Source organism: Nomascus leucogenys, chromosome 5, assembly GCF_006542625.1.
Source record: "Nomascus leucogenys isolate Asia chromosome 5, Asia_NLE_v1, whole genome shotgun sequence".
NCBI lineage: Eukaryota > Metazoa > Chordata > Mammalia > Primates > Hylobatidae > Nomascus > Nomascus leucogenys.
Genome location: NC_044385.1, coordinates 69005462 through 69024459, shown reverse-complemented (window position 1 = coordinate 69024459; position 18998 = coordinate 69005462). Strand labels below are relative to the sequence as shown.

The 18998-nt window shown below is 38.7% G+C and overlaps 1 protein-coding gene across 2 annotated transcripts; it reads right to left on the bottom strand.

Moving 5' to 3' along the window:
* Positions 1-5724: 5724 nt before the first annotated feature.
* On the bottom strand, positions 5725-15868 carry FAM216B (family with sequence similarity 216 member B). Of its 2 annotated transcripts, none has more exons than XM_003270029.1 (4): positions 15754-15868; positions 13244-13350; positions 10891-11011; positions 5725-8688 (listed from the first exon to the last, which is right to left on the bottom strand). In XM_003270029.1, exons 2-4 carry the CDS (start codon positions 13340-13342, stop codon positions 8492-8494), a joined length of 417 nt encoding a protein of 138 aa, XP_003270077.1. In that variant the 5' UTR covers positions 13343-13350; positions 15754-15868; the 3' UTR covers positions 5725-8491. The 2 variants fall into 2 exon arrangements, with proteins under 2 accessions (XP_003270077.1, XP_012362325.1); XM_012506871.1 differs by having other exon boundaries at positions 13244-13356; positions 15754-15865.
* Between the last annotated feature and the right edge of the window lie 3130 nt (positions 15869-18998).

The following is an 18998-nucleotide window of genomic DNA, read 5'->3' as shown; positions in this document are numbered from 1 at the left end:
ATTGTGCTGCACCTGCACTTTCCTACCCTTAATCCTCACCCTTCACAGTCCAGAGGCTGCCCTCAAACCTGAATAGAGCTGCTCTCCTAAGCTCACCAACCAGGCTCCTACCGGCAATGGCTTAACTTACTCTATCCTATTTTCCGCATGCAAGCATTAACCCTTTCTTCCTCCATTTTCCTCTTCCCTTGACCTCTGTGAGGCTAGCTCTCCTCCTACTTTTCTAAATATTCACTCTGGCTCCTCTTGGGCTCCATGCTGCAACCCTGCCTGTACCCAGGTCCTCTCCCTGGTTCTGTTCTCTCCTGTCTGCTCTCCTTCCCTGGTTTGCTCCCCTCTGTTCACCTCAACACCACTCCCAGGGCTGACCTCTCTCCTGTGTTGTGGCACCCATGTGGGTGCCTGTGAAATGCAGGGAACTTCAACTCAACTTGTCTCAAACCAGACGATGTTTCACTGTCCCCCACATCAGCTTTTCTTCTGAGGGCTGTTTTCCCTGTGTTTTTTACTCTGGTCTCCTGTGATCCCCTTGGTCTCTTTTAGTAGGAGTTTGGCCTCAGAACATGTTAGGATATTCCACCCACTCGAGTTGGGTTCTTCTGGCACCAGGCCTTTTGCTTGTTTTCCCTGTATTTCATTTCCAAGTTCAGTCCTCCTCATTTCGGCTCCTGGAATGTTGGGGTACACCCCTGAAATGTTTCCCTGATTTCTTTCTTTTTTTTAAATCTGACTTATCCTGCCCAGTATTGGAAATCAGTCCTCATAACATGTTCTCAGGCCAACCTCCTACTAAAAACAACTCCAGTGACTCCCTATTTTCTTCCATAAAGTTAGTGCAGTTTCTCCATGACCAAGCCATAATGTCTTCCTAGACTTGTTTCCCACTACTTGCGTATATATGTTCTCTGTACTTCAGTAAAACTTAATTGCTTGTAAACATCATAGTTAATGAACATTATTCACGTCTCTCAGGTTTTGCAAATATGTGAACATATAAATGACCAAACAACGTAAGAACCACATAATATACCCTATTTCGCCATGAGATACTTAATCATAAACTTATGATTTTGAAAAAAAAGTAAACTTTTGTACTTTTACTCCTTTTAATTATGTAGATTCTCTGAAGAATTATGCTAAATTCTAAAATGACTTTCTTTTTCTGCAATTCTCTTCTTTTTGTGGAAAAGAACCTGATGGCTTAAACCTTGAAGCCTGACTTTCTCTTCCATGAATTAAAAGCTGTTTAACTTGCATGGATTATACACATATTCTTCTGATCTTAATTCCCTGACTGCATTTTCAGCTCTCTAGTCCTTCAGTTAGAAAATGATGCCACATTCAACACCTGCTCTACGCCTTCTACACACCATCTGACTCCTCAGCATGCCTCCCAGCCCCCAACCAGCCCCAGCCCCTCCCTCCCTGCCTGACCTTAAATTTTGTGTTTCAAAGACACCTGAAACATGGAGCTTTGCCTTCTGATCTTTACTTTCTTACATAAATGCACAATGCAACACATATTACCTTACTAAATTTAAATAAGTTATATATTTACAAGAATGTGATTTTTTTCTTAAAGAAATCTAGACTTCTGAAATATCACTGACTTTCAATGATACCTTGTCAAGTCATTTTGATTGTCCTTCTGGAAAATCAAATACCCAAATATCCTGCATTACATTATTATTATTATTTATTATTACTATTATTTTGAGATGGAGTCTCACTCTGTTGCCCAGTCTTGAGTGCCGTGGCATAATCATGATCTCAGCTCAGTACAACCTCCACCTCCCAGGTTCAAGCTATTCTCATGCCTCAGCCTCCCAAGTAGCTGGGACTACAGGTGTGAGTCACCACGCCCGGCTAATTTTTGCATTTTTAGTAGAGATGGGGTTTCACCATGTTGGCCAGGCTGGTCTCAAACTCCTGACCTCAGGTGATCCTCCCACCTCAGCTTCACAAAGTGTTGGGATTACAGGCGTGAGCCACTGCGCCCAGCCCATTGCGTTATTTTTAAAGTGGGAAATTTCTTTCTTTAGGACTCTCCATTTATAACCAGGTACTTGGTTGCCCTCAGGTCTCCCATAATCTATGAGCCAGGAGGATGCTAAGGAACTCACACCACATAACATCTGAGTGTTTGATTCCATTGCAATTGGGTAATTGCCTGTGACCCTGCACCTAATCTGTGGTTTTCAATAGCGACAGGGATTTCTTCGACTTCTGACTTGGCTGAATCCATTGTGTAACTGGCATGGTGTGATAGCTCTAATATGGAGAAAAATGAGCGACAATTCTCTAGAGGCAGACACAGGATTGATTTTTAACACAGGGATTGATTACATTTCAGGCAACTGACTGTAATTTAGGGGGGGAAAGCAGAGTCAATGAGGCTGATATAATGGTTTCCTCTACAAGCACCAATGCAATTAGCAACTCATTTTAATTGAAAAGGTACAGGAACTCTTGAACACATTCCTATGGCCTTCATCACAAAACATGGACTGCTAGGAAAAGCCAAGGATTCATTTGGTAACACTGTAATGCATGTTTAGTAATACCAAGGAAAAAGAAACCATTTTAGTAGGTTCAGGTATTGCTTTAAAATATATCATCAGTTCAACCAGCTTTTAGGTAAGAATAATAAGTAGTTTATCTACATGAGATATTGAGGGTTATCAAGGAGATATTTCCCCTACCCAAAAATGACTCTAATCACACAGCTCTTGCCCCTAAATTTTTGCCAAATTTCCCGAATAGAAATTTAGTTTTTTAGGGTTAAGGCATATGACTAACGAAGTCATTCCATAAATGCAAAAGGCCATTATGTTTTAGCAAACTTAAGTCACCTGGGATACTGTCTCTCAGATTCTGATCCTGATTCACTGGGTCTAGAATGGCACACAGGAATGGAATTTGCATTTTCATTAAGTATCCTCAGTGAGTTGGGTATGTGTATTGTATTCTAATAAATACTGCTCTAAATATATAGATTATGTAATAATTAGGTATTAATTATTAAATATTTGAGACTTATTTCACATCATTTTTCCCCAACAGCATACTGGAAAATTGGAACAAAAAACAACTAAGATTCAGGAGAGGGTCATAGAGGAAACAAAATGAGCACCATGGAACAGTTGCCTGAGAAGACAGGCTCAGGCTAGTGTCTCTGCAGGGAGCACTAATTGGGTAGGCAGAAATCAGAATAGGTGTGTTAGGTGCATGTGGCAGGCAACAGGGTCAGGACTAGGGTAAGGTGAATGAGGTATCTGATGGAATTCACTCTCAGGGCTGTGCTAGAATAAGTGTTCCCTTCAATTTTGCACCCCTGGCATGTCACTCACTTCACCCTAGTCCTGGCTTTGGTAGACACTTCTGAAATGGCTCCCAAAGAGCCCACCTTCTGTATTCATACCTTTGACCACCTACCTTTGTGTGGGACTGGACCTAGTGACTTGTTTCTATTGAATTGAACTTAGTGAAGATGATAGGTTAAGTTATAAAAGATCGTGACTTCCACCTTACACGCACTCTTTGTTTGGTTTTCTAATTCTGACGAAGCAAGTTGTACTGGTGAGATGCCCTGTTGAGTGGCCTATGTGGCAGCGCCTATGAGAGCAGCCTCCAGCCAACAGCCAGTAAGGAACTGAGGCCCTGAGTCCACCAAGCCCCAGGGAACTGAATTCTGCCAACCATTACCTGAGTGAGCTTGGAAGTGGAGCCTTCCCTGGTTGAATCTTCAGATGAGACCACAGCCTCAGTAGACACCTTGATTTCAGGCTTGTGTAGGACCCTGAGCCAGCAGCCTCGGCTAAGCCATGCTTAGATGCCTGGCTACGGAAACTCTGAGGTAGTAAATATTGTTGTTTTAAGACATGAAATTTTGGAGTAATTTATTATGCAGCAATCAATAACTAATACAGTGCATAAAGATTTTGTAGTGGTGATAGGGTGTTGATTTCTGAACCTGAAGAACAATACAAACAAGGAAAGGTAAGAAGTTAATGAGTGCACACTGAATCCATGCCACAGTTTTTTCCAGGGGTGATCCTTCCTGCAGGGGTTACTTCTTTTTCCTTTTCCTCACTTCCTCTAATCCCTGTCTTTCTTCCCTAAAAATAAACTGGAGAGTTATCAGGGTTCACTGCTAAACTTTGAAATTCTTCTGTTAAATCTCCAAGATTATCACTATCATCACCCCCATATCTATCATGATGCTGTTTCCTGAAATTTGTCACAGTTACCAGTAAGAGGGTGACTGTAACTAGTAGTTGCAATGCTTGTATTTTCCACATATACAAATTCTCCTCTACCCAACAGCCACAGTCACTAGAACACAAAAATTAAAATGTTGGACATTGTAAGAATGTGGTGCAATCAGGGCTCTTATTCATTGCTAGTGGGAATACAAAATGGTGCAGCCACTTTGGAAAGCACTATGGCAGTGTCTTATAAAATTAAGCCTAAATCTGCCATGTGGCTTAGTAATTGTGCTCCTAGGGAACTATCCAGGAGAAATAAAAACTTATGTTCATGCAAATGCCCACATTTAAAATTTATAGAAGTTTTATGCTTAATAGTCCAAAGTTAGAAAAACTCCAAATGCTCATCAACCAGTGACTGGATAAGCAAATTGTGGTGTATCCGTACAATGGAATGCAACTCGGCAAAGAAAAGGAACAAACTGCTGACAAATGCAACATGAGGACCCTCGATAGCATCATGCTAGTGAGAGAAGCCAGGTGTAAAACACTATATACTCTGACTCCAGTTATGCGAAATTCTAGAAGAGGCAAAACTAGAGTGATAGAGAGCAGCTCAGTGATTTCCATGGGCCAGACTTTAGGGGAGGAGATTGACTGCAAAAGGATAGGGGAACATTTGGGGTAGTGAAAACGGTCTATGTCGATTGTGGAGGTGGTTAGGTGACTGTATGCATTTGTCAAGATTCATTGAACTTTTAACCTCTATGGAAAACAGTATGGAGATTTCTCAAAGAAATAAAAATAGAACTACTAGTTCACCTAGCAATGCTACTGCTCGGCATCTACCCAAAGGAAAAGAAATTATTTTCTCAAAAAGACACCTGCATTCATATGTTTATGATAGCACTATTCATCACAGCAAAGTCACAGTATCAACCTAAGTGTCCATCAACAGTGGACTGGATTTAAAAAATGTAATACACACAGACACACACACACACACACACACACACACACACACACACACACCATGGAATACTATGCAGCCATAAAAAGGAATAAAACATGTCCTTTGCAGCAACATGAAAACATGAATGCAGCTGGAAGCCATTATCCAAAATCAATTAATGCAGAAACAGAAAACCACATATTGTCACTTATAAGTGAAAAGTAAACAAAGGGTACATTTGGACATAAAAATGGAAACAATAGACACTGATGACTCCAACAGAGCAGAGAAAGGGATGGGGGCAAGGGTCAAAAAATGACCTATTAGGTACTATGTTTACTATTTGGGTGATGGGTTCTATAGAAGCCCAAACCCCAGCATTATGAAATATACCCATGTAACACACCTGCATGTGTACCCCCGATTCTATATTTTTTTTAAAAAGAGGGAATACATATACAAGCAAAAATAGACTATAAAAGCTGATTACAAAAAATATTTATAACAAAATTACATACATCTTCTTGAAATTAAAATACAGTAACTGAAATGAAGAAAAATTCATTGAACTTTGAGTGCATTTATTGCATATAAATTATACATAAAAATTGTTTTAAAAAACTCTAAACCACCACATAGAATCAAAAATTGAAGTATTTCAGGTTCTGTTTCTTGTCTTTACAATCATGGTACAATCGTTGTTCATTTCAAATCTATCATTTAAATGCAAGAATATATAGTACTACAGGGGCTGGAGACACATGAGCTGATACTGCGTGTACTGAGAGCCAACCGTATAGCATGAAGTTCTCTGAATTATTTTCCATGTGGAGTAAAACGATTATTGAAGAAAAACAATACAAATGTGCTACTTTGAAGCTTACATACATGTATTGTTTAAAACTCAACAGTAACCTCAGAAATTGTTTAGAACCTAGACCAATAAAATATTTTGGGGGATGAATATTTTATCACTGATATTATTTAGAATTGCTGGCTCATGGTGGTAATAAAAAATAGACCAACTTGTAGTCAGCTTTATTATTGTTTTAAAATTCTTTCCAATGTACCCTCTATTGCCTGCCCTTTGCGGGGTAGACTTGTTGTCTCATCACCTGTCCTTGATATTCTGTTACTCCTCATCAACAATTGTGGGTTCCTGGGACTCTAGAATAATATCACAAAGCCAGAGGCCAGTCTGACTTGCAGAATCTTTGAAAACCTCATTATTATTCAAAGATTATTATTGATTGCCTACTGCAACCAGGGGCCGTTCTAGGTGCTAGCAATTTCAGGGGAAACAGTCTCCGATCTCCAGGACTTAAGTTCTGATAATGTATATTGACATTGTGAGTGCAAGCAATAGCATTTTCTCCAACAGTTAAAAGTAGTAGCCTTTTCTAAAAGTTACAGGTTGTCCTCTCTTCCTTCCCCTTTGTTTATCTTTTTCAGTGTCCTCCCAGGTGCACCCCTTTCTCCCAGCACCATAACCAACCACATTTCTTTAAGTTTCAAGTAAGGTGCTCAAGTGCAGGGGCATATTATCATCTTAGAAGGGAGAACCAACAAATAGAATCTTTTGCCCAACTTAGATCTATTTGTCCTTCTTGTGGACCTGTGACATTCACCTGTCAATCTGCTCTTAAAAGCCTCTATCGGATGCAAGGTGCTTCTGAGATTTTTGATACATGGATGCAGCTTAGAATTGTAAGTGGCCTCCTTGATATTCTGCATCACTAGATAAGGCTTACACAGCAAATACCTATGCTCATCAAAAAAAAGTCTAAGATAAAAGTGCAGGCAAGCCGTTCAGAGGGGATAAAAGGCCCATTGTGAAAACAATGGGAAGGTTAGTATAGGCCAAGTTAGGTCTCCCACCAACCTCTCTGCTTTATGAGGGCTACCACGCAGCTCATCCCAGTCCCACTGGAGTCTTTTCTTCTTCTAAGCCTATGTAACAATTTCTAACTTCAAACTGTAAAGGTATTTAGAATACATGTCAGGGCCAGAATTTGCAGAGGTCAAGAAGCTTCTTTATGATTAAGTGAATGACCCCAGCAAGGTCAGTATTAGCTTCCCCAAGACTTCTTATCAGACTAGTGGGCCAACCACGCTTCCCATTCCTCCCAAAGAAAAGTCAGATAGGAGCTCAGAAGTAGTGCTGGACCTCAATACTAGTGTTCAGAATCTCATGACAATTTTTATATCTTATATGTTCATGATTGCAAAGAGAAGATAATGATTTTTTTCTGATAATAATGCAACATATTCCTTTCAGATCAATGTTAGCATATCCCTTGTCAATAAAGTTTATATTCCACCTCAACCAATTCCTTTCATAGGCATCAGCTGATTTGAATGGGGTGACATATCTTAAAATGATGACGAAGAAGCATTTTTTTGTTTTGTTTTGACTTTACATGAGCACTGGTGACTGATTTTTAACACACACACACACACACACACACACAATCTCTGGTGATGAAAATAACCATTAAATATAACATGAAATACTATGCCTTTGTATGATGAACTGACTCACTGCTATGCTATCTCACTTTTTGCTTAGTACAGTTTTATGTGCTTTGCTTAAAACATTTGAGGCCACAGAAAGGTTGGAACTGAAACAAAGTCTTCGGTGTTATTTCATATTCTTTTAAGAGTGTTTCTTCAGCTGCCAGGGGAAGATGTGTGCATGAATTCTCTTACCCATGTCAAGGCCAGTTACAGCTCCGTAAAAGCAATTCAGCTGTGGTAGACTGATAAGTGCATGTTTCGAGATGACACAAAGTGATCAAGCCAGGTGAGAACTAGAATAGCTTTGGGGCTACATTAAATGCCATTGCCTGATGGGGAAGAGGAGAGGAAGGAAATACATAGGCCAATTTTTGCTGGGATGGTATGATTTTGTAAGCCCTCTATGATCAGTGTTAATCCCGTGTTGTTTCGTATATTTTCAAAATGTATACACGATAGTTTGCAAGAAATGGTCACCCAGTGACAGAGGACCTGGCCCCTTCTGGTCACTTGTCCCCTTTCACTGTTTTGGGGACTTCTCTAGGAGGTTCTAGTTCAAGGAAACTTTTACTTTGAAAGCTTTAAAAGTCCTTTTACTCTATGGATGTTACGTGGAAAGGCTTGCTTAATCTCGGCTCCATTGCTCTTAAACCTCTTGGTCTTGCTGGCAAAATTTATATGAATCAGAGATTATTTTTAGGTCTGGGGTTTATATTAGAAATTATTCACTGTCATTCAACAAATATGCACAAAGCACCCACTAGATACCAGGGATACATAGGAAAACTTCCTGTTTCTGAAAATGCACCAAGTCTCAGTTCCTGAGCATTTGGCGCCTTTTACTTTGGGCCCTAGGTAGAACCACAGATACAGGTAGTACTGAGGGACATCTTGTCATGGCTGAAGTTTTCCGGGGAATGGTTCTTTGAGGAGCTATCTTGGCTGAGGCTCTCTTGGTTGAATCCCTAAGTACAAGAGCATAAGACAAGGCTTCCCGTTGAGTAATATAGCCTAAGGGAAAGAAATAAGAGAAACTTCAAAATCAACAATTTTACAAGGCAAATAAGAAAACAAAACTGCAAATATTTACTTATGTGTACAAAATTTCTTCTACGCTTGTGGTGAGCATGCCCAGATTATATGATCTTTGAAGACTGGAAGTATGTTTTTCTTCTTTTGCATTTCTCATTCAATAAGTTAATAAACACTTAGTCATTGATTAACATGTCAAATTATTTGGAAAGAAACTTGAGCCATGATATCTTCGATATCAAAACTTTCTTCAAACCAGAAAGATTTATTTGATCTCTCTCAGTGTTTCCCAACGTGTAGTCTGCAGACCACCAACTGGTGAATCATTGGGCTGAGGCCACATGCTTTTTCAAAATCCTTATTAAAAATGCAGATTTATGACTCTAAAGACCTTCTGAATCAGAAACTCAGAGGGTTAATCTTGGAAATCTGCATTTTAATAAGGTACCTGGTGGATTTTATGTGCACTAAGCATTGAATACTTCTGCTTCTGGATTCATTGGCTTCTATGCAATTTTGCTCTAAAAACAAAGCTACTAGATGATGCTTCTAGTGACACTTCAGACAACCATGGGGACCAGACTGAATCCCAGCTTCTCTGTTTACTATTAAATAGTTGCATGACCCTGGTCAAGCTATTTAACTTGTCCATGTTTTAGTTTTCTCTTCTGTAAACTGTAGGTCATAAAGACACCTGCCACAAAGAGGTGTTTGAGTGTTAGATACAATACCTGCAAAGTTCTTAGAAGAGCACCTGACACACAGGAAGCCCTCAATAAAAGGTAACTATTGTTATTGTTTTTATTAAATCAATTGCGAAAACCATGACTTCCTTTTGTGTAAATACAAAAACAACAGCATAAAGTAGATGTGCTAAAGCCAAGTGAGTAGATTTTTGTTTAAAAAGCACTCTAGTGGAGTTAGGAGAACGGTATGATGAAGGGCAGCCAGCAACTGAAAGCATTTCCTGCAAGAAAAGGGACTTTACAACAATTATGCCTTTCGGTAAGTTGATGCTTATTTTGTGAAAGTCTTTCACAACCATTATTTCATTTGTGCTTCGTAAAATCTAAAGAGGTTGAAAGAAGAGGAGAGACAGCAGAGGACGGGGCTGAAAATGTATAATCTTTGGAGGTGACAGCTCTGGCTTGAAGTCCTGACATTTATTACCTGTGTGTGATCTTTTTTGTTTTTATTAATTTTTTTTGCACACAAAAACAATAAACATTTTCTAAAAATACATACAAACAAAAAGATGCGTATCAAACATATTAGGAAGGTTACACATGGGAAGTCGGGGAATAGAAATGGGGGGTGGGAGTTAAAATAAATGAGAGAGGGACTTTATATGGATCAGTGATAATAACTCAATCCTCTATTTGACAAAGAAGAGGGAGAAAGAAGAGGAAGAAAAAGAAAGTGGGATAAAGGATCAGAAAGGGAGGAAAATAGAAAAAATTAGAGTATGACTCCAGGGTAGACCTGTTTTGTTGTCACTGAGTTGGTTGGTTGGTTTGTCTGTTGTATTTTTCATGTTTCGCCAAGTTGGCCAGACTGGTCTCGAACTCCTAGTCCGAAGTGATCAACCCGCCTCGCCCCCCAGAGTGCCGGGACCACAGGCGTGAGCCACCACGTCCAGCCCCCACATTGCTTCTGGCCTCCGTGGTAGACCTGTGTGTGATCTTGATCAAGTTACACAACCTGCCTGAGCTTCCATTTTCTACAGCCATAAAGTGGAAAGAAAATGAGATATTGTATGTAAAGCTCTTAGCACAATGTCTGGAGCGTGGTCAATGAGCAATAAATGTAACTATTATTGTTGTGAATAAACCAAGCCTCTGAGTTTGCACACAGCAAGGAGCTGAGCTGTGCTTTGAGCCTCGCCTGGTTTTCTAAGCCCAGTCCCATTGATTTACTTGATTAAGTTCTCACAAATCTCAGAGAGTTAACATTTTACCACAATCCATACTCGAATTTCTTTAAGCCCTATTAATTTACCCATAAAACCTTGGTTTCCATTGTCAAGAATAAGCACTTTGAAACTTGGCTCACCAGCTATGTTGATAAAATAGCACGCCAGTAGATGTCATTGTGCTTGAATTATTTATCTGGAAACGACTTCTGGCTACAGCACGAGTTGATTCCTTAGGTGCTTAGTTTGGATCACGTAGTTAAACTTACCAAGCAGCTGTTGGTGCTGAAGGCTGTGAATGTAGCGGGTCTGCAGGGCCTCCCACTGGGGCCTGGAGTTGTAAATCCTCATGATGCTGTAAAAGTAGCGCTGTTGCCCTTGGTTGAGGTCCTGTCGGAACAGAACAGGTGATTTTGATGAGTATGTGGCGTTCCACAGCATTCAAATTGTGACGTATTCAAAGCTAACTTTTATGGAAATAAGAAGCTTTTCTTGCTAGACATATATATATTTTTAATGTGCAACAATTGGAAAATAACAATTGGGGAGTTTCCTCTCTTTATTTGCTTAGTTTTCCGCTAATCTGTATGATGATGAAAATATGTGAGTAAAAAATTGTATGTAATTGTTTTGAACTGAGGGACATCTAAGGATTTCCAGGATTTTATAATTTCTTTGATCCTTATTGAGGAAAGTAGGTTGTAATAAGCTACACAGAGCTGAAGTATGCTAGGCCTCTGGACTGGTAGAAAATTTTCCACTGAAAGTTCTCAGTAAGCAAGGGAGATAGATGGATGAGTAATATGATAAGGATTCATTATATCATTAGTAAAAAGGTGCCATGAAAACAAAGAATGTAAACCAGCTCCCTAAGCAGTCAAGGAAGGTTTTCTAAATGAGATGATCATCTTATCTGAGTCTTAGATGAGGAGTTTCCTTAAGGGACTAGAATACTGGTTCTCAAACGGCATGCACAACACCTGGAAACCTGTTAGAAATTCTAACTTTTTTTTTTTTAGTTCAAAGAAAACAGAGTCTGATTGTGAAAAGACTATTAGGGGAAGATGATGGAAACCTTTTAACTATGTTGAGTTTAAGGATTAAATATTCTATGAGGAGCCACCAAAGGTCTTTATTTAAGGCAGTGGCTCTCAACAGGGATGATTTTGACCCCAGGGGACATTTGGCAATGCCTGCAAAATTTTTTTATTGTCCTAATTGGTGGGAGGAGGAGGGGGTGCTCCTGGCATTCAGTGAGTAGAGGCCTGGGATGTGCTCAGCATCCTGCAATGCACAGAACAGCTTTCTATGCCCTTCCAACAAATGATCCAACCCAAAACACCATACTCTTAACTCACCAGATTTGCATTAAAAAAAATGGCCCTGCAGTGGAGAATGGGCTTGAGGAAAGAGACCATTGGTGGAGAGACCATTTAGAAGGCTACTTTCTTTAAGGTAGAAAGAAACAAGAAGGGTCAGGATTTCAATTACTATTACATACCTAAGTGTTCATTATATACTGTGCTCAGCATTTTGCATTTGCATTTGCATGTATTTTGCATGCATAATCTCTTAAGTTTCAACAATCCTATGAGATGAGCAATTTATTGTGTTCACTTTACAGATAGGGAAACAGATAGTGGCGTCAACATTTTAGAAAAATCAAGATAAAATAAGTTCACCCTAGGCGAAAAAATTCAAAACAACAGAATTTTCAAAACGAGTTGATAACTACGCAATAAAAACTAAACTTCAGATAATTATATGTAAAGGTAGAGTACAGTGACTTTTACCTGTTAGACATTTTGTGTGGGCCTGAAATCTGTGAGTTAGTGTTTTGTTTTGTTTTATTTTTTTGGCCTTAAACTTAGTATCGAAAATATATCTAGAGTGAAAGTAGCAAAGCCAAGTACTTCATAATTTGAGACACTATTTCACCTTTAGTTTCTGAAGTAGATATTTTAAAGGATAACATATTTGAAGAGAATGAATTCCACTCCTGAATAACTAATTTTGCCTTTTAAAATGATTGAGAACAAGATAATATGAAAATTGTAAGCCAATTTCAAGAGCAGAACTCCAAAGTGCAATGGGAGTTTCCATAGAAGATACAAATCTTAAAAGTGATGATTTTATTTTACAAAGCAAAAAATGCCTACCTCTTTTCCTTAGTAAAACCCTAAACTTTCCCAGTGAGAAGTAACAGGTAACATTACTAATATTTTTACCTTGTTGTTGATCCTTCCTTGAGGGTTTGGGAGAGAACTGAAATTTTTACAGCCTATTTATGAGAATGGCTTTAACTAACTTTGACCAAAAGGAGCTAACAGCTCTCCAACAGGGAGCCACAGTGTGGCCAATTAGTGAGTTTCCCATCACTGACAGTGGGTCAGCCATGAAGAGGTGACCGTCTACCAGAGCTCCTGAAATGGGACAGGTGTAGGAGGTTACCCAAGTGCTCATTCATTCACTCATGAATGGCCTTCAACACGCAGCAAGGGCTTATTATGCAGCCAATATTTTTCCTAATGCTAGGTAAACAAAGACAGCATTAAAATTCCTCAAACCTTGAAGGAGAGACAGACAGGTCACTCTATCTGTGAAAAAAAAAAAAAGCCATACCTTTAGTAAGGAAGTGTCACAGATGGAGGGAGGAACTCGAATGAAAGGAAGTTGTGGAACATTCCAAAGCTTTTGTTGTCTTTTCCTGTTTTGTCCCATCGTTTATCCTATACCTCCGAGAAACACCAAAGCACAGCATAAAATTTCTTTTAGCTCAACCAGTTTTGGGGATGTACTTAAGTAAATAAGTAAGCAAGTAAATGAATTTTTAAAAATGTAATTTGTTCTAAGGGATAAGAACATTTGCTCACGTTTCCAAGTAATTGGACATCACCAGACTACTTAATTCCACACCTTTTCCTACTCTCATCCTTTATATATGAAAATAATTATTAATTATTTGTGAAGTTAAGGAATAATTCAGAGCCCTTGTCTTTCTAACCATTTGGAACAGGTGGGTTGTAGAGCATACTATTTTTATAATAGTAATTTTTTGATAATTTTAAATAATATTTTCATATCTGATTCTAAAAGTAATATATATTGTTTTGGAAGATTTGGAAAAATCTAAAACTTGAAGAAGAAAATAAGATTGCTCATACAATTTGAGCATCCCAAATCTAAAAGTCCCAAATCTGAAATGCTCCAAATCCAAAACTTTTTTAGTGCCCACATGATGCTCAAAGGCAATGTTCATTGGAGCATATTGGATTTTGGATTTTTGAATTTTGGAGGCTCAACTGGCAAAGATAATGTAAATTTTCCAGAATAAAAAAAAAAATCTGGAATTCAAAACACTTCTGGTCCCAAGCATTTTGGATAAGGCATACTCAACTTGCATCTAACTATCCATAATTACTGTTAGCGTTTGGTTGATTTCCTTTTATTTGTTTATTTATTTACACATTTTTTTTGAGACAGAGTCTCACTCTGCCATCCAGGCTGGAACACAGTGGAGTGATTATAGCTCACTGCAGTCTTGAACTCCTGGGCTCAAGCCATCCTCCCACCTCAGCCTCCTAAGTAGCTGGGACTACAGGTACACACCCCACACCCAGTTACTTTTAAAATTGTTAGTAGAGATAAGATCCCCCTATGATCCCTGGGCTGGTCTCAAACTCCTGGGCTCAAGTTATCCTCCACCTCAGGTTCCCAAAGTGCTGGGATTTCAGGTATGAGGCACCATGCTGGGCTTCACTTTCCTTTTATTTATTTATTTATTTATTTTTTCTGTGTACATTGTGTGTAATTTTAGAAAAGGGAGATCATAATTTATGTTTTGTGCACTTTCTCAGATCATTAAATATTCCTTAAAAATATGATTTTTAGTGGCAGTATAGTATGCCTTTACATCATTCTCCACTTCTTGCATATTTAGGTGTGCAATTTTATAGCATTGTACTATAAAATAAACTATTAAACTTGTCATGTTTCCACTTGCCTGACAAAGATACAGAATAAAGGAGTCACATTTGCTATGATTAAGTCTCCTTTCCTGGTCATTTAGGGCTTAGAGTCTGAAGTGTGTATAATAATATGAATTTAACAATCCAGCAAGAACAGACGTATTGGAATAGGTTGCCAAGTCACAGAGTGCAAACCCAGAGTATTTTCCCCTCTGCTTACTCGTTTGTCTTCGTTAGCAGTGTGAATTACTGAACGATAGAAAGTAAGACCACAGCAACTCAAGCGTAGTAACAATCTGCTAAACATAGATTATTATTATTATTAATACCTGCATGTATACTAACTAAAGAAAGTAAACTGTAATAGAGGCTGTATGGCCTTTAGAACTAGAAAGACTTGAGTTTCTTTCCTTCTGTAAGCCTCAGCCCTCTCATCCTTAAGACAGCAGTTACAATGCCTACCTCATTGGGTGTCTGATTCACTGAAATCGTGAATATAGAATGCTCTCACTTTATGCCAGTTTCTTCTCGCTCTACCCAACCTTCATGCATGTTCATGAACACAAACACATGCACACACATAGATTCACAAATATACACATGCTTAAGGAGTATTGTAATACATGTGGAGACTGATTTGAGTTCACACATCGAAGGTTCCATTCTTCCAGAAGAGAAATTTATTAGGAAAACATTAGTCAACATCTCCATGTGTACTGTTTCTGCTATATAAATGTATAAATTAAACTATAAATATTTTAGTTAGTACTGCTTTCCTTCAATGTGCACTCCAGAAACCATACCAACCAAGATATACTCTTTTAATATTCTCTGTGATTGATGCCTATGCTCTATCCTGTACTCAAATAATTTCGATATCCCTCCTCCCATTTTCCAGATCTGTAGAACAGAGAATAAATATGCTTCAAACTGGAAAGATTTCTTCTCTCCTCAAATAGCATAAAGAAATGACTGATGCTCTTTCTTATGGCAATAATTCATGTATGCTTTTCTGGGGCTACCGCTGGATAAATTTATCTTACCTATTCAAGTGGCCTATACCTGATAAAATTTGATTAAAATACTCATGGAATTCAGGGAGAAAAACATCTACAAAATAATATATCTGAAACAAAAAGACAGATTTGCCTAAAAAGAACTTACCCTATACTGTAGTTCCCCCACTTTTAAAAGCTGCCATTCCTATTCAGTGTAGTTTTCTTACACGGACTCTGTTTATATGCTGGTGGTGGTGGTGGAAGTCTGTTGATAAGCTGATATCCAAGCAACATCATGTGATGAAACAAAGAGCTGGGGAAATCTGGCTGCATGCCTTTCTTCACTTCTGGGTAACATTCAGCTTCACAGTTTGATTTTTTTTCTTCCAAATTTTGTGTCTCATCAAGTGTCATCTTCTAAATCTACCATATCTGTGTTACATGCAGATATCGGGGGTAACATGCATAGAGGCAGAGATTCTAAATATTAAAGGTCAAGAAATCCATCAGGGCAATGGGCCATGACATAAATATTTCCAAAATTTGGAGTCAGTAGTCCCCTTCCTCATTGCTCAGGATGATGAAGGAAGAGTTCCTGACTATAGAGGTATGGGCATGAATTTGACTGTGGTAACCTATGAAATTATTCCATAGTTTAAGCTAAGTTCCTTTTCATTTTGTGGGGTAATAAGATATTCTCCATATTTTATCTTAATTAGAGGCTACATATGATGATAATTAACCTGTGGCATAAGACTAGAGCCCACACTGACCTCATCCTTTCTTCTGTGATAGCATTGTTCTACTGGCTTCCTTTCTTTCTCATGTCCTCCTTCTGAATGCCAGCTTATCTGCAAAGACGAAGAGTTCCTAAAGGAAAGGGAAGAAGAAATATCAAGAGAAAATACATTCAAAATTCTTAGGAGACTAAGGGGAAGAAAAAAGCAGGGAGATGAGAGTGATGAATCATATGCCTTAAAGAAGAAAGGGCTCAACAGATGCAAAAGTCTTGCATTTTTTTTCCAGTAATTTGAATGCATACCTCCTGGGAAGCAAGCACAGCACAAACAAGTGTCTTTAAATGCCAGTGAATAACATAAAATCTTTCACTGGGTCTGAGAGGTTGATGATTCTTTACCAAGAGATAAAGAACCGTGGTGTGCAGAGGTGACATTGTCAATTGAGTCTTTCTCAAATGTTTTTCCAGGACACGATGAAATTCATTCTGGGTGCACCGCATTTGCTGATGTTGCACACACATGCTGAAATTCCTATCAGCTTGTATTGGACCCTACTCAATCAGGAGAACAGTAACAGATCTATGTTTGACAGAGGGCATTTAATGTAAGGAATCTGTTATGAAAATATAGAAATGGGTTAGAGGAGTAAAATAAGGAGGGTTAGGTTATCCAAGGATTGGCAATTGCACTAAACTATGATTGCACATAGAGCTGGAGGACAAAAGGGAAAATGATTTTACCCACAGCCCACGGACACTGTGCCATAGAGTCTACTTCCTTTGGAGAACTGCTGCCTGAGCAGCACCTCAGGAACCTGTGCTCACCAGGCACCCTTGCTTCTATGTTCTTGCCCAAACTGCTAATCTTACTGTTGCTGTCACCACTGTTGCTGTCCGTGTGGCTGCTGCTGCTGGCACTGCCACAGGTGCAAGCAGAAAATATTTTTAAAAAATGGCTTCTTCCCTCCAGCCTTCATGTCCTGCCCTCCATTGGATGCCAGCTAGCAAGGGATTTTGGGAAATGTATTTTGCAGTCTTCCTACTACTCTGATAAAGAGAAGGGTATAGAAGAATCAACATGAGGCCGACAGATGGTGGACACTCTCTAACACAAACACAAATCTAAGAGGTACCTTTGGGACCTATGAAGTCAGGCAGGAGACTGAAGGACTTAGACATGCAGCCAATGTTTACCTAACATCACTGAAAGTTGTCATTTTATAAGAAAAGAGGAAATAAGATAAAACTAGCTATGTAGATGGTATCGAAGAATGAGATCTAAATTTGTAGACCTATTTTAAAATTTAAGAATGAGGAAGTAATGTATATCCTAAGTTTGGGACAAAAAGTGTTTTCCCAAAGACTAGTTTAACATTTCAAAAAGAATTTAAACTGATTACAAAAAAAATGGAATAGAAACACCCATAATCTAATTGCTATAGGGAATACAATATCAACTATTAGTAGAAAAGATGTACTATTTCACAGTTAAAATGTTGGTACAGCAATGAGACTCACTGCTTAAGATATTGGCTGTTTAGAAGGTGGGTGATAAAGTGTTTTCATGGAATATCAGGGTAAATGTGACCTCATGGGTGATACCAAGTGAGGAAGAGGGACTCCTGATTGGAAGCCAAGATGAAGTTAAACTCTAATTCAAAGAAACCCACCTGCTAGAGGGAGAGTGCCACTGTACATCATGAAGGTACACACTTTCTCTTAGCTGCAGAAATGCCCGTGAGGATGTCTCTGCCAGGCACAGACATGCCGCTTGACTACCCAAGCCCTCAGAGGACCTCCATGCTCTTTAAGGAAGAGAAGGCAGTGTCCCTCTCCCCACCCTACTGCTGTTTATCCCCTGGACTCTATTTAGTCTTCTAGAGTCTTGGTTGAATTTCATTTCCCATTGAGCTATGTAGTCCCTTGAGCTCAAATTTTTTGGTGGGGGAGGGGGAGTTAGTTATTCCTTATTATCTTGTTTTTTCTTTGACCTCTTCATAGAAAACCCCTACTTTTCTGAGATTCCAAAACAAAAACTGTCACATACACCAAACCTATAGGAGCCACTGGTCACAAAAATAGGAATATTTAGAGTCAGTCTTAGTTTGGATTATAAGAACCACTTTTAGTGAGTGAAAACTACTTGGGACACTTAGAAGCAGTGATTATCAGCAAAAGAAAAACTGGATGTGGTCAGATATGTGCTAAGACTTTGGAAAAACAGATTTCAAACAATTCGGGAAAAAAGTCTAAAGTGGACTTGAGAAGGGAATATCCAGAGATTTAGTTTCAACCCTATAATCTCAAATAAAATCTATAGAAGAAAGAGATAAGATATCAAAAGAAACTAGAGTAAGTCCACTGGGAACTCACAGAGAATTCTAGACTTGAGGTCAGGTTATTTTTAAAAATCATAATTTACCAAAAAAGATTTTTCATTAGGGACTAGCAATGGTTCTTTAAAAGCACATCCTAATAAGCATAACTGTTAAGTAGGAGAGTCAGTACTCAAATCCATGATTTTCTGAAATCTATGATTTCTTCCCTTGATCTCTGTAATGAAAAGGGAATTCAAGCAGCCCACACTGTGCTATAATAGAACATTATCCCTTTTATTCAGTCATTACCTACAGATGAAATTCATGCATCACAATTCTTTCTGTCCTTGGATA